At 41.9% G+C, this 15,435-nt stretch overlaps 1 protein-coding gene across 2 annotated transcripts in view; it reads left to right on the top strand.

Moving 5' to 3' along the window:
• The window catches only part of CEP78 (centrosomal protein 78), a 109,622-nt gene that overhangs the window by 56,775 nt on the left and 37,412 nt on the right, over positions 1 to 15,435 (top strand). For both annotated transcript variants that reach the window (XM_073633885.1, XM_073633875.1), the window contains exons 10-11: positions 1,109 to 1,241; positions 11,759 to 11,798. In XM_073633885.1, coding sequence (XP_073489986.1) covers positions 1,109 to 1,241; positions 11,759 to 11,798 — 173 coding nt within the window. The remainder of the gene's footprint in view (positions 1 to 1,108; positions 1,242 to 11,758; positions 11,799 to 15,435) is intronic.

Below are 15,435 nucleotides of genomic sequence, written 5' to 3'. Positions count from 1 at the left end.
ATCTGCCTATGTAAAAAAGGCAGATCTCTGTTCTGACAGGGAAGAAGATAGAGATCTTGTGTTTCTGCTAAGCAGGAACACCGATCTCTGTCATCTTCCAGTCACACCATCCCCCAAACAGTTAGCAAGCACCATCTAGGGACACACTTAACCCTTTGATCTCCCCTGATGTTAACCCATTCCCTGCCAGTGGTATTAGTACAGTAACAGTGCATATTTTTTAGCACTGATCACTGTAATAATATCACTGGTTCCCCAAAAAATTAAAAAGTGTCAGGTGTCTGATTTGTTCGCCGCAATATTGCAGTCTCACGAAAAATCGCTGATCGCCGCCATTACTAGTAAAATAAATAAAAATGCCATAAAATGATCCCTTAGTTTGTAGACGCTATAACTTTTGCGCAAACCAATCAATATACGGGGTATTTTTTTATTAGAATTTTTTTTTTTACCAAAAATATGTAGCAGAATACATATTGACCTAAATTGAAGACATTTTGATTTTTTTTTTAAATTTTATTGGATGTGTTTTATAGCAGAAAGTAAAAAAATATTGTTTTTTTTTTCTTTTTTGTTTATAGCGCAAACAATATAAACCACAGAGGTGATCAAATACCACCAAAAGAAAGCTTTATTTGTGGGAAAAAAAGGACATACATTTTATTTGGGTACAGAGTCGCACGACCGCGCAATTGTCAGTTAAAGTAACGCAGTGCCGTATCGCAAAAAATGGTGGGCTGAAATGGTTAAGGCTCGTTCACACTGGTGCGACATGCACTGCAACTTTGAGAGCATGACAAATCACGCCCCATTAAGTGCAATGGAACCATCCTAATAGGAACGACTCCTGCACTACTTTTTGTTGCGACTTTGGCTTGACTTGCATTGACTTCTGTTTAAAGAAGTCATATGCAAGTCGTGCCAAAGTTGCACTGGGATATTGGCTTCAAAGTTGCGGCAGTGTGAACTGGGCCTAAGTGATACTGTGAGAGATATTCAGAATACCATTTATTTTGTTGTGTAATGTTAGATTTTAACCATAATATGCCTATAATCTTTAAAGTTATTGAATTCTGCGACCCTTATATATTTGTAAATTTCTCTACAGGCTTTTCTACTAAGAAGCCCTTTGCTCCTGGAAAAAAATATACACCCAACGAACTATATGCTCCAGAACCTAAGCCTGCAGGAGTCAAAGGGTTTCTGCCCTGGAGAACTGCAGAGAGAGCAAATAGACACAGGTAGAGGAATTCTTTATTTTGAAAACTGTCCTCTCTCCTAAAGTAAAATCAGCAACATGTATTGAACATTTGTGTTGGCAAAGGCTGTGTAATGATTTTAAAGGGGTTTCCGCTAGAAACAAAAAGTGGAGCCTTCATTCTGATCCATGTGCCTTTAGTTATATTTTAATAAAGCCAATTTTTTGCTAACATCACATTTTTGGTTATATTGTTTGATTAGAAGAATAGATGTTCAGCAAGATAGGTCTCTCAATGATCTGATTGAGCAAAAATAAATTCTCAAATTCCCCATTTCTCTGGCAAGATTAACTTCATATAGATTGTCCTTTTCTTTTCTTTTTTTCCAATAGTTTTTATTCAAGTTTTTCAACCTACAAAAGGTGAACAACATTTGTCATGAATCAGCATGAACTGTAGACAGTAACTTAAATGATTCTAGCTAACAGAGTCGTGCATCTACATTTCAGGTGGTACGTACAGTACAAGAGGAGCTGTCTCTCTCCACCGGCCACCCCATTGGGAGTTTACTGTGACTCAGTGGGGGGGCAGCCCCTGTAGGACCATGCTTCTAATATAACAGTGTGTAGTATGTTCAACAAGTCAATTGCTGTTAGCAAATATTCACCAAGAGCATATAGCTCACAACTAAAGAAAGTAAATGGGGATCAACTTGGAGAAAATAGGGGAGAAGAACTCGAACCTTAATTAGAATGCAGTTACTCAGGACTCCGCCATAGAGTATGAATAGTTTACAGTAATATCGCCTATTGGAATTGTGCTTAGTCTTATTGTGGTTTGTGGACTTTGTACCAATTTACCCTTGGATGCCAGTGAAGAAGAAATTTTGCGTATTTTTTTCCTCTATGGATGCCAGCATGCTTTCATAGGTGTAATGAATGAACAGTGTACATATAGCCTATTTTACCTCTGGAGGGTTCGGAGATCTCCATAGTCTAAGTATCACTAACTTAGCTGCTAGTGATAAGTTGGTGGTAAATTGTTTCAACGCCCATGTTCAAGAGTGCTAAGGAAGGGGAATATCGGATCTGTAGTCCTGTCACTTGGTGGAGGATTGTGAATATATCGGACCAAAATTTGGCCAGTCTCCCGCAATTCCATAGTACATGATAAATGGTGCCTGACTGTGCACAGTTTCTCCAACATAGAGAAGATGTGGCAGGGTAAAATTTAGCAATCCTGTATGGTTTCAGGTACCATCTCTGTATGACCTTGTACGAGAGTTCCCATAGATTGGTGCATTTAGTGGCTGAGTGGGTGTATTTGTAGGGCTTTGAGCCATTGTTCGTCCGAAAAGGAATCTTTTGAGATCCTTTTCCCATGCAAGCATGGAATTTGTTTTCATGAATATGGACTTATCATTGAGAAAATTGTAGAACAGTGAGATACCTCCCTTACGGTATTCTTTAGCGGTGAAGTAGATTTGGATCTGCCAAAATAAGTTGTATTTAGGGGTGTTGTTGCTTTTAAGGTAGGCTGTTACGCGGATGTAGTTAAATTGCTCAGAAGTAGGTAAACTGTAAATTTGTAAATCAGTTTGACTATAAATCCGAATATCCATTTTATTCCTCGCGTTTTCCATCTCTCCAGGTTTAATTCAGGGATTATCAAAGCTAGAGTGGATATGGGTATTGGTAGGGGGATGGTAGGGGTTAATAGAGACTTGGAAGTCACCATGGTCTTCCAGGATTTCAGGGATGCTAATATTGGAAGAGGAAGATCCGTGTTCTTGGATTTAAGGTGAGGATAAGCTAGGGCGTATTCATATAGGCTACCTCCTGGTATCATAGCCTGTTCAATGCTTCCCCATAGTGGTGTAGGTTTGTTAGAAAACCATCCTCTAATCTGTGCTAATATTGCTGCTAAATGTTAGTCAGCTAAGCCTGGTAAGCCAACGCCACCTGTTCTTTTTGTCTTTCGAAGTTTGGAAAAAGCACTCCTGGCTTTCTTGCCCTCCCAAAGGTATCTTAAAAGTGTAGCTTGTAACACTTGAAAGAATTTTCAAAGGAACTGGTATGGGTACCATGCGGTATATATAAAATAATTGGGGTAAGAGTAGCATTTTGAAGGCTGCCAGCCTTCCTGACCATAATAGTGTACATTTGCTTACGTTTTGTAGCCCCAGTTGTAAATTACGTTCTATCAGAAGGTAGTTAGCCTTGAATAGTTGTTCAGGTTGTGAGGTAAGTTTAATCCCTAGGTATGTCATGCTCATTCCACACATATGGGAATTTGGTTTGTATGTCCAATCTGTCACAGGGGTTTACTCCCAGATCCAAAATATAAGATTTGGTGTCATTTACTTGTAGTAAATTGTAGTATGTCTTGTAGTATGACACCATACCGTACCTTTGTAATAGGTGAGACACATTTTCCAGGGAAGACACTGGGTTTGTGAGCATTAAAATCACGTCATCTGCGAATAGGCTTATGGCGTGTTTATGGTTATTGATCATAAAAGCATGTATGTTAGGGTTTTGTCTGATGCTGGAGGCTAGAGGCTCCATTAACAAATTAAAGATAACGGGAGACAATTGACATCCCTGGCGTGTACTGTTTGATATCCTAAAGGGTTTGGACAGCATGCCTGACGTATACACCCGAGCCGATGGAGAGGTGTAGAGGGCTAGAATTGCAGAAAGCATATGGCCCGTGAAGCCAAATTTCTCCAATGCTTTTGTTAGATACATCCAGTGCACTCTGTCAAACGCCTTCTCTGCATCCAAAGCTAGAAGCAGAGAAGGCGTTGTTTAACCACTTGCCGACCGCCGCACGACGATGTACGTCCAAACTTTAGCGGCGGATACCGGGGTTATGGCAGCAGCTAGCTGCCATAACCCCGGTATCCCCGTTTTCGTGTGGCGGTCGGCTTTCTGATAAAAGTGGTCCCTGCGGCGGATTTGCCGCGAGATCACTTTTATCGGTGGCGGGAGAGGGGCCCCCCCTCCTGTCGTGATCCGGTGCCCTCCGCCGCTTACCGGAGCCGTCGGTAGGGGCAGAGGCGATAGCGTGCTGTGTCTGGAGACAAGTGAGGCTAAGATGGCGCCCACTCGTCTCCATGACACTGCTGGGCGGAAGCGACGTCAAAACGTCACTTCCGTCCACGCCTCTTAAAGGCAAATTTTTTTCAATGTAATTTTTTTACATTTTTTTTTTTTTTTTATTATTATTGCATTTTAGTGTAAATATGAGATCTGAGGTCTTTTTGACCCCAGATTTCATATTTAAGAGGTCCTGTCATACTTTTTTCTATCACAAGGGATGTTTACATTCCTTGTAATATGAATTAAAGTGACATTTTTTTTTTTAAACAGTGTAAAAAAAAAATAAAATAATGTAAAATAAATAATAAAAATAAAACATTTTAAAAACCCCCATCCCGATGAGCTCGCGCACAGAAGCGAACGCATACGCGAATAGCGCTCGCATATGAAAACGGTGGTCAAACCACACATGTGAGGTATCGCCGTGACTGGTAGAGCGAGAGCAATAATTCTAGCCCTAGACCTCCTCTGTATCGCAAAACATGCAACCTGTAGAATTTTTTGAAACGTCGCCTATGGAGATTTTTGAGGGTAAATGTTTGACGCCATTCCACGAGCGGGCGCAATTTTGAAGCGTGACATGTTGGGTATCAATTTGCTTGGCGTAACATTATATTTCACAATATAAAAAAAAATTGGGCTAACTTTACTGTTGTCTTATTTTTTTATTCAAAATAAGTGCATTTTTTCCAAAAAAAGTGCACTTATAAGACCACTGCGCAAATACGGTGCAAAAAAAAGTATTGCAATGACGGCCATTTTATTCTCTAGGGTGTTAGAAAAAAAAACATATATAATGTTTGGGGGTTCTAAGTGATTTTCTAGCAAAAAAACCTATTTTAAACATGTAAACACCTAAAATCCAAAACGAGGCTGGTCCTTAAATCGGAGTTCCACACAAAAATGGATCTTCTGCTTTTCGGAACCCTCCCCCCCTCCGGTGTCACATTTGGCACCTTTCAGGGGGGAGGGGGGTGCAGATACCTGTCTAAGACAGGTATTTGCACCCACTTCCGGCATAGACTCCCATGGGAGTCTATGCCTCTTCCCATCCCCACCGCGCTGTCTGCTGGGAACACACAGCTCCCAGAAGAGAGCGGGGACCACTTGCATGCGCAGTAGGGAACCGGGAAGTGAAGCCGCAACGCTTCACTTCCTGATTCCCTTACCTAGGATGGCGGCGGTAGCTGCCGAGAACCGAGCGGGTTCTCGGCATCCCCTGCCGACATCGCTGGACCCTGGGACAGGTAAGTGGCCATGTATTAAAAGTCAGCAGCTGCAGTATTTGTAGCTGCTGGCTTTCAATATTTTTTTTTTTTTGGCGGTGTGGGTGAACCCCCGCTTTAAGTGGTTAATAAAGATATTGGCTTAAAATTTTGGGGAACGTCTGGTGTCTTGCCCAGTTTAGGCAGTGTAACTATTAATGCTTCTAACATCTCAGATGGGAAGGAAGCCGAGGCGGCAGCAGCAGTCTCGAACACCCCAAGAAGGTATGGACCCAGAATTTGTTTAAAATTCTTGTAATATTCCTCTGTCAGCTCGTCCGGTCCTGGAGATTTGTTGTTGTGGAGAGTATCTATGACTTTTATTGTTTCAGGCAGGGAGAAGGGGGTATTTAACTCCTGGAGTTGTGAGAAAGAGAGCTGATGCAGATTAATATCCGATAAAAAGTTTACTACATCTGAGTGCAAAGGTTGTGCAGTGCCGCTATCTTGATTTCAAATATAAAGTGACCCATAGTATTCGCTAAAGGCATCTGCGATGGGGTGGAGTACTTTTTGTTTGGACCTAGGGTCAATGAGGTGAGGTAGTTTAGTTTTAAAGCCTTGGCCCTGCAGTTTGCGAGCCATTGCTTTCCCTGCTTTGTTACTGGGTGAATAAAAGGACATTTTCATCTATCTCTCAGTTTGTTCAAAGCATTGGAGCAGTTCTAGTCTAAGGTTTTGTCTTAGGGTAGTGAGTTTGGCGCTAAGTAGAGGGGTAGGATTCTTTTTGTTTTGATCATCCAGGGCATTCATTTCTGAGAGTAGGGTATTAAGCTGCTGCTGCCCCTGCTTCTTGAGCCTCGTGCCTAATTGAATAAATATGCCCCTAATGTACGCCTTATGGGCGTTCCAGAGTACAAATTGTCTGTAGAGGAGGAGTTGATCTGGAAATAATCGGACAAGTGACCCTCTAAGATGTTTTTAGTCAATGGGTTTTGTATTACCTGAGAATTAGTACTCCACACATAGGCATTGTTGTTGGGGTATTTATCCCATAGGGCAGTGATGGCGAACCTTGGCACCCCAGATGTTTTGATACTACATTTTCCATGATGCTCATGCACTCTGCAGTGTGGTTGAGCATCATGGGAAATGTAGTTCCAAAACATCTTGAGTGCCAAGGTTCGCCATCACTGCCATAGGGTAAGGAGGACGAAAGCATGGTCTGACCATGTTATGTTATTGATTTTAATTTGAAGTACCTTTTGGAGTAGCCACTTGTCCATTAGAAACAGATCAATCCTCGAGTATGTGCAGTGTCTGAGAGTAAAACGTAAAGTCCCTTTCAGTGGCATGAGTACACTGCCAAGCATCATACAGATCCTGGGAACCTAAGAAGGAAGCCAAAGAAGGTGTCCTTTTAGAGGATGCTGATGTGGAGTCCATTCGTGGGTCAGGAGTAATATTAAAGTCCCCACACACTATGAGGGAACCTTGTTGTATCCTCTTAATTTTTTTTCATCAATCTATTCAGGAATCTAACTTGGTGATTATTGGGAACATAGATGTTCACCAGTGTATATCTGGTAGCGTTAATGTCATGTACTATTATAAGATCTCTTCCAGAAGGGTCAGAAGCTTCTGAGTGGAGTTGGAAGGATATAGAGTTGATTGCGACCATAACCCCTCTTTTTTTTGCTGTCATGTTGGAGGAAAAATAGTGTTGGAAGCTTTTATGGGAGCATCTGGGTGGAGCTGCCTGATGAAAGTGTGTTTTTTGGATGCATAAAATGGCACAATGGGAAGTTGGGAAGTGTATGCTTCTCTCCACAGGGATGCTTTTTTGGCCGGATGGTTTAGGCCATGCGCATTGACGGAAAGTACTTTAACTGGCATGACTCAATGTAAGGAGTACTTTATGTGTCAGACGTTGAGTGTACTTACAATTGAGGAAACGTTTCCGTACCTCCAAGGTGACGATGGCATCAAAGTGTACTGTAACTTGAATGAATGTTGTGGGGTGACCAGGGAACTTTGTCTTTCGATGGCTTGCATGGATGTCTTGGAAATCCAGGTGAGTGTTATTTGGTAGTTTTCGGTTTTGAGGACGTTCAGCTGAGATGAACATGAAGATGTCTCTAGAAATGGTTCTTGATCCATAAAAACAAATAGAAAAACAAGACAGAACAAACTGTAATAGAAAAAGGAAAACGGTTGACAGTGTAAAAAGGGAGTCCACAGGGGGCTTTTTGAACAATATGCACTGTTCATTGAAAGTGAGGGGAGACGGAAGTACTTCCATATGGTGACATTACCAGGGGGTAAATGATAATAGGTTTGTTTTAGTTGTTTAGGTGAGTTTGTCGGGTAAATATTCTTCTTCTCAGTTTTTTCCTGGTCACAACCTGCCAACCATCCTGAATGTGTGAAGTTCCATCGACCTGTATTGGGACTGGTGGTGTTTCCATTAAAATTCCCCATTGCTGAAGGACTATCAACCCCTCTTCAAGGGTAGATACTGTGGCGGTAGTTCCATTGCAAGTAATGGAAAGTGTAGCTGGGTATTTCCACTTGTGCAGGATATGATGGTTGCGTAGGGCTTTAGTAATGGTGGCCAGATTGCGGCGACATTGAAGAGTGTGCCTGGAGAGGTCAGGGAGCAGCTGTAGGGAGGTGTATTGGGCTGGTGTATTCTCCCATAGCATGCTCCACCTGGTTCGCCCTCTCTCCAAGTATGTGGACTTCTGCTTGGCATTTGTTTACTGTGTGGAGCATATCATTGTGTAATGATGATCTAAGGGACATCAGCATGTCCTTTAGCACTGTGTCAGACACTGGCTGTCCTGTGGTAGGGAATCCAGCTATGGGGTCTGGTGCTTCTGGTGTGTTAGGCCTCTGTGAGGAGCTGTGTCCACTCACCTCCATGTCCTGGTGCTGAGGGCCATCTTGTGGGGACACCATGCGCTGCCTGGATTTGGCAGGGCTTCTGTTTGTGGGAGTAGAGGCTCCACTATGGGGGCTCCCGGATCAGGTCCTGCCATGATCTGAGGAAGAGACCGCAGCTGCGGCCTTGCCGTTCCGTTCCTCCGGCCGGACTCTGCCGCCATATTGTTGTGGCCCACGCTGTGGGCTCTGCTGAGGTAGATGCTGGCGGCCAAGTCGCGTCTAGACTCCAATGGATGTGGTTTCCTCCGGCTATATGGCGGAGCTCGCAGGCTAAGTGGCCATCTTCGGGCTCGGATGCAAAAGCTATCTAGATTGTCCTTTTCTTTAGGGCCCATTCACACCTATGTGCTGCGATAATGCACTATACATGTTTGGGTGATGCAGTTTGTGATTCAGAGTGTGGTAATGCCCATGCATTTAATGCATCACAGCAGATCAGGCTGGTTTGCATGAGCCCTTAATGTGTTGTTTTTGTTGCTTTAGTACACATTTAAAATAGAACTAGCATTGGTTTTCAGACATGAATACCTCTGATCATCGCCTGATAAATAATATAAGACCTGCCTTCACAAATAAATAAATATATATCACATTCATAAATTCATCTGAATAATGCAAGTAAACTTCATGGAAATTGACTTTTTTAACATATTTGAACAGGCAAACATTGGCTCTTGATTCAAATAGTGCCTACAAATAAAGGTGATATACCTTAACAAATGGCACACAAAATGAATATGGTATATTCATTTTCATTTTATAAATGAGCAAAGATGCAGATTTGTTACATGAAATTGTTCCAGATTAGGTGCCATTGATTAGTACGTTCCTTAGGAGTTTGCAGGTGGAACATGTCTTATTTTAAACTCAGATATCTAAGGTCTGGTGTTCTCTGCTTTTGACATGTGTGTTGTTGTCTTGCCAAATAATAGAGCTCTCTAAGGTCCTCAGAAAGAAAATTGCGGATGGCTATGTGTCTGGCAAGGAATTTACAAAGATCACCAAACGATTTGAAATCAATCGTTCCACTGTAAGAAAAATATTCTTTAAGTAGTAAAGATTTCAAATAACTGATAATTTGTTCAGGTCTGGCCACCCTAGCAAATTCAGCTCAAGAGCAGGCTGTTTAATGGCAGAAGAAGTCTCCAAGAATCCTCAAATTTTATTGTGGGGTGTTTAGGTAACTCTTGCAACCTTTTGGGTTTGAAATTTGAAATCCATAAAAGTTGCACCAATTTACCCTGCATAATACGTGTGTGAAGAAAAAGCCTTTGTTGGCCAAAAAGAACATTACATCACGACTATAATATTCTGGTCTGAATATTCTGTACTGAAGACAGATCAATCAAAGAAAAAGCAGTCTGGTCACAGTAACAGAAGGTATGTTAGCCGTAAACTGAGGACCGTATTTCTTTGCTGCTTCAGAGCCTGTAAAGTCGTTTGTACAAAAGTTTATGTTGAACTGAAAATGCGTCTTCCAACATGATAATGGTCTGATGCACACTAGCAAGGAATGGTTAAAAAAAAAAGAAAAAATAGAGAGTTATGGACTGCCCTAGTCAATTCCCCTATTTGATTCCCAATGACAATTTCTAGGGGGTTATTGAAACGGGCAGTTTGTGCACAGAAACCCACAAACCTCTTGCAAATAAAGGAATTTTGCATGGGGAAGGCATCCAAACTTTGAAGTACCCACCACTCGATGTCAGAGACTGGTGGATACTTACACAAAATGACCCTGTAATTTCTGCTACAGGGGGAAATACCAGCTTTTGATGGTAAGGGTGTACTTACTCATTTTCCACAGTACACCATTACATCCACTGATAATTTAGGTGAGTAAATTATTAAAAAGGACATGTTTTATTGTGTTCTTTTTCAAGTACCGTATGTTACCTTTTATCTATAGGCAGTGTTTGAATAGAGATCTAATGTTTGCCTGTTCAAATACATTGAAAAAGTCAACAATTTGCATGGGGTGTACTTAGTTTTTCAGACAGTGTTTATGTACGTGTGTATGTATGTAACTAAACAAATGAAAGTGCAGCGCAAACTGTTAAAAGCATTAAATAAAAGCATTAAATAAAAAGTCCATCTAGTAAGACATATATTAAATTCTTCTTGGCACAAACAGACTGGTCCCCTTTTTCTGCGTCTCAGATGTCGTCATATACAAAATCGTATGGGTACGCTTACCGGAAAGGATGGACCCCTTAATTACAGGGGGTCAGACACACCTGGATGAATCCCTGCAGGATTTGCACAGTGAAGATACATGTGATGAGTTCCCAGGTTACGGCTTCACTTCAGATATACTGTTTGACCGACCACCGCAGACGAGATCTAAGGCAGCTGCCCATCAGATATTCATCCAGGCGTGTCTGATCCCCTGTAATTAAGGGGTCCATCCTTTGGATTTAATGCTTTTAACAGTTTGTGCTGCACTTTCATTTGTTTAGTAATTTGCTATTGAGGTTGGTGAATCCTTTAAGTGTCCAGCTTGCATTCATTATTACGTTTAGTTTGCGCTGATTGTCCTTTGCTTTATTTTTACGTGTGTATGTATGTATGTGTGTGTGCATCTTTAGAAACCTGGGACATTGTAATAAGTACATTTCATTGCTTCCTGATAGTGATCAGAGTTTGATAGTCCCCTCCCTTACCTTCTTTACTATCAAAAAGTGTTGACATTTGCATATTGCAGTGTCTCAGATTTGTGGGCAGCCTGAATGCAAAAGAAAGAACATATCTAAAGGTATGTTAGGGCATCTGTATTGTACCCGTTTTGTAGTGCTGCCATATGCAGTACTGACAGGTTTTGTGTAACACACCTATGTTATTGGGGTTGATGTAAACTCTCCTTTTTTCCCCAGATCATTTTATGACTGTAAGAGGGAGATTTACTAAAACAGGTGCACATATAATCTGGTGCATAGTAACCAATCGGTTTTCAACTTCAGCTTGTTCAATTAAGCTTTGACGATAAGCCTAGGTTCAGATTGATGCAAATTTGCGGCTATTGTCAGCAATGGCACCATCCAAATCGATGCAACGCCGCATTTGCGTCTCTGAAATCACCCCCAAAGTCGCACTGACATGTGGGAATAAAATTGTGCGAGTTCAGCTGAACTCGCACGATTTCAATCCCGCTGTCAGTGGGAACCTAGGCTAAAAGCTGATTGGTTAATATGCACAGCTGCACCAGATTCTGTGTGCACCAATTTTAGTAAGTCAACCCCTAACTGTCTACTATGTCTCTGTTATATAAAAAATTGAACATTTCTACTTTTGCTTTATCCTTTAGAGAATTGTCTATGGACTGTATTCCATATTCTCCCATGCAGGTAAGTAATTGTCTGTACATTACACATACATCAGCCAATATAAATAGGAAAATGTTATTATGTGGATGGTATATGGTAGCTCACTTTTATTTCCAAAAAGCTTGAAACCATGCATTTACTTGAAATGGCTTCTGCCTGACTTGACTGATTTTATATAAGCCAGTTATTCTGGAGGTAGGTAGAAGTTGGCTAGGTTAAGTTTTCTCAGGCTTTCCCCTTCCATAGGCCTATACCAGGGCTGTTTGCCTTTTATGCTTCATGGATATGTTATCTGTCATCTAAGAAGCATGTTTGTAGTAAGATCATTTAAAAGAACAACCTTTTCAAGCGCATGACCGACTGTCATCTAATGTCTTAAGCTGGCCAAACAATAGTGGAATTTTGTTGAAATTTTTTTTTCCATTTTAAGAATGTTTTCTGATCATTAGTGGGGTCAAATCAGCATTTGGTTTTTGACCACAGTGATGATAAAGTTCAAAAGCAGGATGACATTTTTTTTCCAGTGAACACATTTTTAAGAGTGCATGTGGTTTTTGTTTGAGAGAGTCCATTCATCCAAAATCGAATGTTAAAAGCAAACTAAATTTTGAGGTACTGTTGAACAACATTCTTCAAGTCATTGAATTTATTGAGAATGTTCATATGAAAATATACTGATGTATTGCCAACTTAAAGGGGTTGTAAAGGTAAAAATTTTTTCACCTTAATGCATTCTATGCATTAAGGTGAAAAAACTTCTGACAGAACCGCCGCCCCCAGCCCCCCCGTTTTACTTACCTGACGCCTCGAAAGTCAGCTTCGCGTTCCCGACATCTGTTCCTCCGCTCACCCTGGCCGCTGATTGGCTGCAGTGGATGGATTGAAAGCAGCGCAGCCATTGGCTCGCGCTGCTGTCAATCACATCCGATGACGCGGCGCGCCGGGGGGCGGGGCCGAGTGATACATCGAGCGGCTATAGCCGCCGGCTGTATCACGGGAGCGCGCCCGCAAGCACTCACCACCGTGCGAGGAAGCTCGCATTAAGGTGGTGAATGCTTGCGGGGAGGAGCTGAAACAGCCGCCGAGGGACCCCAGAAGACGAGGTTCGGGGCCACTCTGTGCAGAACGAGCTGCACAGTGAAGGTAAGTATAACATGTTTGTTATTTAAAAAAAAAAAAAAAAACACCTTTACAAACGCTTTAAGGCTAGTTAAAATATATGTATATTTACCAAAACAATGGGTATAAATCTTCCAGTGGGGACATATGTTCCTGTAACAACTGTTTAAGAGGAGAATTCCACTCAATTTGTATAGATTTTCTCTCACTTTCTGTTGTACTTCTAGCAAAGGAAATGAAAGGAAAATGTCATTAATGGGACACGAGGCAGAAAAGAAATGCTAGGGGTTTTAACTCATAGGTATGGAATATGCATAGTTACATTAGTCCAAGCTGGACCATTTTAACTATGTAAAAAAATGGCATACTTGGAATTCTTCTTTAACATTTGTTGATGCACCAATACTAATGGGTTGTATTTTGGATACTATTGTTTGTAATAACATTTAATAAACATTAAAACCTTTTAATGCACACATTTTTGTTTTCTAGTTTTGAATAGAGTGGTTAAAACGTTGCTTAGCTTTTTATTGCTATCTTTGAAACTTCCCCTCACTTCCTGCCCCAAAACAAAAAACAACAGGGAATGTTGGGACAGGAAGGCAAAGACCGCAATAAAACCCAAAAGACGGTCTAACCCTTCCCCAATCCATCCAAAACTAAAGTGAAAAGTTTTGGCTGGTGTTGGGCTTTAAATCTTTGTTTTCAGTTTACTTTGTGTCTTCCTTTTATTAAAGGAAAGTTTATAATTTACCTCAATAAGCAGTTGAAGTTGAGGCTTACATAGGACTATGCTCCCCTGCCCCAGGTGTCAATGCTCAGGCCTGGTGATTGGCACCGTGGTGCATTGTGAGTTTGCAGAGGCGGTGTAACATGCTCCCACATACATGCAATTACTGGGTATTTCTTAGGCAGCAGGGTAGCCTGGCAGGGAAGTAGATAATGGGGGGGGGGTCAGGAGGTTCAGACCCCCCCCCCCCAGAGCATCAATGTAGATTAGAAGTTGTGCTCCGCTGCACTGCTTAGGCGCACTTGGCACTCACTGTTGTACTGCTGTGGGCTGTTATTATCAGCCCTGACTGTCGGGCTTGGCTTTGGCTGTGGTGGGGGGCTCTGGCTGACAGTGCTCTTGCTGCTTCGCCTCCGCACCTTGGCTCCTCCATATGACATGGTTATAAGGAAAAAGGGGGGGGATATTTGCGCTAACCACAAAAATACCATCCAAGGTGAAAAATATGTAGGTATACAGGTAGTGTGACTATGTGTACAGGTAATGTGATTAAATGCTGCACCTCTATAAGTTAAATACTGAAAACCTAAAACAAATTGGGAATTAAGAGAAAGTGCGCAAATTAACCACTAAAAAAGGTGATAAATATTTGGTGCAAAACAGAAACCAAACCTCAACATAACATATGAAAAAAATATATCAGTATATGTGCATCACAACATACAAAAAATTGTGAAAGAAAGTCCATATATTATCTGAATATAAAGGCCTTAAATGAATCTCCAGAAAATCAAAAGTCCTTAAATAAATCTCCAGAAAACAGGGCACATACTTCCTCAATCCAACCATCTGAGATGCGGTGCACGATGTAAAAATACAAACTGCTTACCATATAAGTTGGATCTCAAATGATAGAGATCAAAAGCGCCTATGCATCAGCTTGCCGGCGAGTCAGCTTGCGATAGTCAAAAGACAGGGAGATGTCCACCTGTTGCCAAGGAACCAGCGAAAGAAAGCTTCACTCCCAGGATACTCTTTATGAAAGCAAGGATCTGGAAATTCTCATGTTAGGAGGAACAAAAGAGGGCTTCATGATGCAGTATATGCCAACAAAGGTCTTTTTTTCCAAACAGATCATACAGAAAAAATCCATAAAATCAAAGCAGGCAAGAAAGGTTGTTTGAACTAGCTGCGGTGTATACCAATCAGCTGTTCAGCGTGATGATGTCACAGGACTATGCTCCACCCGACGCGTTTCCCCATAAAAGGCATCCATTGGGATCATTAAGGCCCTGTTCCAATGTGAACAGGGCCTTAATGATAGCGATTGAGGCTGGGCTGAGTTTTCCTTTCCAGTTGTGTTTTCTGGCTGTTCTGTATTCTCAGCATCTCCTCTCTTGTATGGACTCTACACAGTACCACTTCTCCTATCCTGTATGCTGGGTGTAATTCTTAGTATCTGTTGTATCCTGTATCGTACCTCCCAACCGTCCCGGATTCCCTGCGTTCCCGCAAATCTGGGCTGAATCCGTAGTGGAGACTTCACTCCATTATTCCACCTGGCAGGTGTGCGCCGCGTTGTGCTGCAGCTGTCAAGGCTGAGACTCGCTCAGTGCCCCGCCAGCACAGCTCCCCCACCTTCCACTCACCCGCCCTCTGGCTTGTCTGCCCACTCTACAACCAGTACGAATTGGAGAGGAGGGAGGCTAGGTCAGCTGCACCTTCTTCCTATATTCCCCTGTGCCTGCCTACAACCCCCGTCCTGTGCTTTTGAAGGGGTTGTGTGGGTGGGAATTTTAAAGCAATGCA

This window comes from Aquarana catesbeiana, linkage group LG01, assembly GCF_042186555.1.
Source record: "Aquarana catesbeiana isolate 2022-GZ linkage group LG01, ASM4218655v1, whole genome shotgun sequence".
NCBI lineage: Eukaryota > Metazoa > Chordata > Amphibia > Anura > Ranidae > Aquarana > Aquarana catesbeiana.
The sequence above is the reverse complement of the archived record's forward strand: the minus strand, read 5'-3'. Positions and strand labels throughout refer to the sequence as shown.